Source organism: Arachis ipaensis, chromosome B05 (genome assembly GCF_000816755.2).
Source record: "Arachis ipaensis cultivar K30076 chromosome B05, Araip1.1, whole genome shotgun sequence".
NCBI classification, from domain to species: Eukaryota; Viridiplantae; Streptophyta; class Magnoliopsida; order Fabales; family Fabaceae; genus Arachis; species Arachis ipaensis.
In genome coordinates, this window is record NC_029789.2 from 12,177,952 (window position 1) to 12,184,189 (window position 6,238).

General features: G+C 35.1%; 2 protein-coding genes across 3 annotated transcripts in view; one reads left to right on the forward strand and one right to left on the reverse strand.

The window, feature by feature from the left end:
- Window positions 1-2,854, forward strand: part of LOC107642935 (UPF0183 protein At3g51130) — a 6,067-nt gene extending 3,213 nt beyond the window's left edge. For both annotated transcript variants that reach the window (XM_016346447.2, XM_021123049.1), the window contains exons 10-15: window positions 762-875; window positions 966-1,065; window positions 1,174-1,253; window positions 1,441-1,545; window positions 1,649-1,701; window positions 2,515-2,854. In XM_016346447.2, coding sequence (XP_016201933.1) covers window positions 762-875; window positions 966-1,065; window positions 1,174-1,253; window positions 1,441-1,545; window positions 1,649-1,696 — 447 coding nt within the window. In that variant the 3' untranslated portion in view covers window positions 1,697-1,701; window positions 2,515-2,854. The remainder of the gene's footprint in view (window positions 1-761; window positions 876-965; window positions 1,066-1,173; window positions 1,254-1,440; window positions 1,546-1,648; window positions 1,702-2,514) is intronic.
- Window positions 3,700-6,238, reverse strand: part of LOC107642936 (probable serine protease EDA2) — a 5,807-nt gene continuing 3,268 nt past the window's right edge. Inside the window, exons 7-13 of the mRNA XM_021123051.1 lie at window positions 6,173-6,238; window positions 5,824-6,029; window positions 5,561-5,655; window positions 5,173-5,247; window positions 4,954-5,037; window positions 4,331-4,734; window positions 3,700-4,221 (exon numbers count right to left, since the gene is read on the reverse strand). The exon at window positions 6,173-6,238 is cut by the window's right edge and continues 7 nt beyond it. Coding sequence (XP_020978710.1) covers window positions 4,619-4,734; window positions 4,954-5,037; window positions 5,173-5,247; window positions 5,561-5,655; window positions 5,824-6,029; window positions 6,173-6,238 — 642 coding nt within the window. The 3' untranslated portion in view covers window positions 3,700-4,221; window positions 4,331-4,618. The remainder of the gene's footprint in view (window positions 4,222-4,330; window positions 4,735-4,953; window positions 5,038-5,172; window positions 5,248-5,560; window positions 5,656-5,823; window positions 6,030-6,172) is intronic.

Consider the following 6,238-nt stretch of genomic DNA (forward strand, 5'->3'; position numbering starts at 1 on the left):
ATATTAAAAATTTAAAATCATAACATATTAAGTAAATTCTTTCAAATGAATATGTTTTACATATTTTATTCATGAATATATTTTAAATGCATATAACAAAATTATTAGAGCAATTGATTTATTATTTTATGCCATATTTTAAGATAATAAAGCATAAAAAATAGAGTTTACTTGTCACATCACATCAACACTCAACAAAGCAAACCGATTAACCATGAAAACCAAAATAGATAATTTTCATATTTTACCGGATCTAAAACCAAAATGAAAATTTTATAAGGACCAAGACAAGATAACTTCCTTATTAATTCTACCAGATTCCTCCGCCCTGCACCATCATTTTCAAGTGTAAATTCAAAACATGTTCTGCCTTTAATTTAATGGATCATATACGGAGCTTGGCAACCTATTGCTGCATGTTTAAGGCTGCGCATATGTTTGGTAATTTGGTTTGGTTAAGGTGTAAAGAGAGTGCAAAGAAGTCGGGTGAGAAAGTTCATGGTTAAGCTCAAAACACATGGCCAGGTGGGAATGTGGGGTTGTCCAAAATGGAGTTATCATCTATAGGAATATGAAGCTAATTATTTCTCCTCGTAGTTCCAATGTAAATTACAGAGCTTCATGGACGGAGCACTGATGTCCACTAGATACTTAGTCATTTATTTTATGGAGTAGAAATCTAGATTTACTGTTAACTATCCTTTTAGAACTAAACTGCTCGGGATGAGTATCTTTTATTGATCCTGACTCTCGCCCTGCAGGTAGATCCTATGGTTATTCATTCTGCCTCAGATCTTCGGCCTCGAACAACTCTTTGTGGTGATTACTTTTATAATTACTTTACTCGTGGTCTGGACATCTTATTTGATGGGCAGGTTTGTTGTTTGCATAATGACACATCCTTTTGTTCTTATACACGGACAGAAATGACAATTGAACTCACTAGAAGTCTGTTGTTTTTTCAGACTCATAAAATAAAGAAGTTTGTGTTACATACTAATTACCCGGGTCATGCCGATTTCAATTCATACATCAAGTGTAACTTCGTTATCCATGGCTCAGATTGTAAGCAATCCTGTATTTACAATGCTGTATCTAAATTGGCCTTCATTAGCTGCTATGGGTGAATTTTTGTTGCAAAACAAGAGTATAAATTATTATTTTCCTTGTCAGCTGCCGGAGAATCTTTTCAGGAAGTAAATAACAGCAAGCAGAGAGCTATTACACCTAGTACAAAGTGGGAACACGTAAAGGTGATATTCTATCCCTCCCAAGTTGAATGGATACCCATATATCGATGTTCTTTTATGGAAGATGAATAATACAGTTTGATTTCGAAAGAACAAATAATTGTGTAAACTGACAAGCTTTGATGTGGTTTTTTATATTGGTTAACAAAAGTTTTGGTGTATATTAATAGCTTTCAATTGATTCTGTTAGGAAATACTTGGGGATTGCGGGCGAGCTGCGATCCAAACTCAAGGTTCTGCAAGTAACCCTTTTGGTTCTACTCTTGTATATGGTTATCAAAATATTGCCTTTGAGGTATGGCATTCTTTGCAATTACAGTCCGCTGCTTGTTTAATAATTTAGTCCTATATGATGCTAAAAGGAGACTGCTAATCTATACCATTATGATGTTAAGCAGGTGATGAAGAATGGTTATATTGCAACCATAACTCTCTTCCAGTCATAATCATGGTACACATCTTTTTTTATCTGTCTGACTTGTGTAAATACTAAATCGCAAACACGCAAGAATCGAAGCTAGTTGCTACCAACTTAGATTTATTTTGTTAGATTTAATTTTTTATTTAACTTCAATGTACTTCTCATGTAAAAAAATATTACAAAAATATCTAATTATATATCCCTTATCTTAAAAAGTCTGAAAATAGAAGCATGTGACTGCACCAGCGTGAGACTGTTGTATACTTATAAATGCATTGATTGATAGTTTTACCTTTTTTTTAATGGTAGTCTCTGGTTACTGTTTAAGAGCTTCCGATTGGGTTCTTAAAATTTTGAAATTGGGTCCGCATGGGCTATAAGTGATGAGGTGGTAACTGGTGAGCAGATGTGGTTACCCATTTGACTTGTGTATGATCAAAAGGTGCCCCATTTACTCCCTAGAAGCCACTGTTATGTGACTGTTTACGTGCCAGTCATGTGACTTATCTTTTGGGGAGAAGCAAACATAAACCACTTGGCTGCCGATCATGCAGACAAAGTTGAAAGTTGGTTCCCCACATCAGCACTGAATGAATGTATGCCTGACATGTCTGGACCAAATGGTGTGTTTGTGTGTATATGACACATTTTCAGGCTTTTTTGGATCGATTTAGAGACTTCTAAGCTAAAGTGACTATTTAAAATTGCTGGGCAAGCATCAAGGGACCAGCATTTATTGGAAAAACATACTGATTAATTTGCAGAACACGTGCATTAGTCATCTTTTATCCTTGTGCATTGCAATTTCTATGGACTATTGGTTAATCTTAATTTCTCTCTCAGTTGTGTTAAAAGGTTTCTCAATCATGGTTTATGAAGCTTCACAAGGAATGGCAGCTTAGGTTTGTACGAAATTTCTTCCATGGAGTAAATGGGAATTTCTCCAAAAATATTTGGTTCAGCTGTCATCGTCATGACGTGGCAAGGAGCTATGGCAAATTGACAATTGTACAGCTGGGTATTAAATTGTACATATTAGAATTCTGTAATATAATGTGATCTTCTCTAACTTTGACGTTTTGCACGAAGTTTATACATATAAATTTCTATTGCTTTACGTGTCAGATAGCATCACGTTGTGTGACTCTCGGTTACTTTACCTGCTTTAATCAATGTTTCTTGGTCAAACTTATCTCTTTTCCTTCTCCAATAAGTATACGCTTAAATTAATCGATTAGAATCTTGCTGTAATCCATATGCTGTAGTTCGTTTTGTTTTACTCGTGATGTAACGTATCTCAATGGTTAATTAAAAAGTTCATATAAACATTTTTCATTTAAATGTTTGTTTAAAATAATGTGTTCGCATGAAAATTTTCATGGGAAATGTATGACAAAAATTACGTCTTCTAAACAGATACGAATGACAACGTCTTGTTTATTTTTGTTCGAGTTGTGTCAAGAATTCTGGTTAAGAAAATTAAGCTTAAATGGAAGTATTCTTAAAGTCAATTTCCAGTTAGATAAACCATTCGTGAAGATGGAACCACTTTACGTATTCTTTTCACTCCAGCTACCCACGAACAATTTGAACATGGAATGATCTCAATGCCTGGGACATGATGGAATTGGAATGTAAGTTTCGTGGCTAAAGTGAAAAGGGAAGTATAATTTGAACCGTAACCCTGAATACCAGTGAAAGTGAACATTTTAATCGTGTCCAATAATAGTACAGCACTAGCAGCACTATTACATCACATGCAACTGTCAAGGAATATCTTGATGTTTGTTTGTTTGTTTCGGCTTCTTTCATTCTTTCTCCCCTTCCCTCTCTTTCTCTTCTCCCCAAACCCACCAAAAAAGGCGCAATAAACTCATGTTGATAGCTTGGCCTGGCCCCATATGCATGTGACAGGTTAATGACGCACATTTCATTGGCCCCAAAAAAAAAAAAATAATAATAACAAACAACCAATCTCTATTCTTTGGGAATTCGAATGATTTGACCATTTATTCACATGACATCAAATTCTTAAATCTTTTGTTCCATTCATTTCAATATTCGTACAACAGTCTTCAAGGTATTTAACAGATTGGCCACAGATTCTTAACAGGCTGAGAAGTTTGCAAAGAATTTCTAGTAAAATTACAGTGAGAAATATCACGTGTGATTGTGCTTTTAAGTTTTAACTGAGCCAAATGTTACAGGATGAGTTTGGTATTGGCAAGAAAAAATAGAATGAAAACTGCATATACATCAGAGTTCTAATAGTAAGCACCAGCAGGGTCTAGTTCGTTGCCCGGCTCAAATGGTGAGTCATGGTGGCAAGTGGCAACACTGCAAGGAGCTTTTTTTTCGGAAAAATGGTACGTAACTCACTAACTTGGACTCTTCACAAACTCGATTTTGCTTTGCACCATTCTTACTGCTGAATGCTGACAAAACGACTGTAATTACGGCATTGACAGGACTTTTGAAGTTGCAAAGGTATGCTAACAATGTCTTGTTTGAGGGCGGGAATCCTCCTCAAGCCTAACTGATTCTCTATGTCTATGATAAATGGAGTTATATAAACAGTGATTATTCGTTATTCAATATAGTTCAATATTAGATAATCAATAATCTATCTCTAAACTGAATAAAAATGATATGAACTTACCTATGTAGTCACTTAAAAATCATGGTGTTTTATGGAAGTTAGCTCTCATGGTCATGAAGGTTGTCAAAACACGTTGTAGTGAGCTGATACTAAATTCCTCACCTTGTCATAAGCATCGAACATAACATGATGTTATTAAAATAGCAGGCAAAAATCTCACTTCTAATTTCCAAAGCTATTAAGAGTGAACGAGAAATAAATAACAAATAATTCACAATCGTGATTCACAATTCATTACTTCACAGAATTTTTGTTGTCCTACATCATCTTATTGCATGCTAAGAATAATTATATACAGCTCCTGCTCGTGTCCTGGCACTCAGAAAGCCACAGGTCTATGTGCTCCACAATCTTTTGCCGGACTTTGTGGACTGCATCAGGGGAGGTGCAGTTCTTCTCATTACCTAGAATGAAATTTCGTTATCAAAATGCAGGAGCATAATCATGTATCGTAAAAAGTAAACCAAAAAAGGTGATGTTGGCAACTAATTTGAGTTTGCTTTCTACAAGAAATTATCATGTTATTGTCATTTTTTTCTATTTTGCAGTGCTAAATCTATTTGTTGGGATCCTGCAATGAAATACTGTAGGTTTAAGATTGGCGGTGTAGAAGCGATATATACCTTCAATGTTAAAAGGAGATTGAGGACATCCACGCATGTCAGTTCCATGGCCGCAATTAGAACACGTGATTGTATAGGAAGGCACTGAAAAGTTCAACCGCAATTTGATAATAGTAATTGTTGGATTTGAAAGAAATGCAATTTTGACATTGTGCCAGAGTAATATCATTAATAAAGAAGGGAATTATTCAAAATTGAAAATAGTTCATTCCAACTCACTGTCAGGGGATGACGCTTGTTTTGATGCATGGCGCCAAGGATCCTGGGAACCATTTGTAAAAACTATCTTTGAACCTGTCCATGTACGTTACATTAGGGTAGATAAAAGAAGTCAAATTCATCATGACAATATAACATGATATTCAGACTAAAACCATAAAGACATGTAAAATATGCTAATAAAAAAGTTCTAATAGATTACTTTATTGGCTAATTCAAACTAAAATATGCAAACACAATAAAGACTCCCATTTCATTAGGTTCTTCTAAGTTCACAACAACAATAATTAAGGCCTGATAAAGATAGCTTATGAATGTTCACTTAACACAAAACGATAAAACAAAGCTTTGCACCGAATGACACATTTAGGCAAGGGAAGTTTCTGACCAGCAATTTTGGTGCCTCCATAGTATATATTAGTTGAATCAACATCAGGAAAGATGCCTTCTCCAAATACATTTTTGCAGAGGTCCAAATGGTACCTGCAATATCTAAGAAATTACTTTTTACAATTTATGAGATCATGATCACAAAGTATACACAAAACTGGAAAAATGAAAGCCATTGTGTGATATGCAAAAAATGAGGAAAGGAATCCTGTCAACAAACAAAGAAGTATACAAAGTTAACAATGGAGAAAAGGAGATTGCCTTGTATCAACTTTTGAGGAGCGCACACTATCATTAGAGGGAGCCACTTGAAAGTATGCTACTTCGGTGCAAACTTGAAACCACCACAGTCTATCAGAACTGTCTTCACTAGCAGTAGTGTTTTTCAAGTAATTCTGGTTGTAAGATTGTACGCTAGCACCATAGTCTCCAAGGTAATACTCTTTTACATATTTGGCATAAGCATCCTGTAAAATGATAATATATGTGAAATCAGATTACCAAAGAGGTAACCATCCCTACCAGGAAGAGGACCAGAGACATTGACACATGAGTGTATAATTCATTAAATTAAGAATACGGAACTAAGAAGCTAGCTTGAAAAGCATACCACCAAATCATCCCCAGCCTTTTTTGCCTCAACAAGAGGCTTGCATACTTTATCTGGATTTCCATA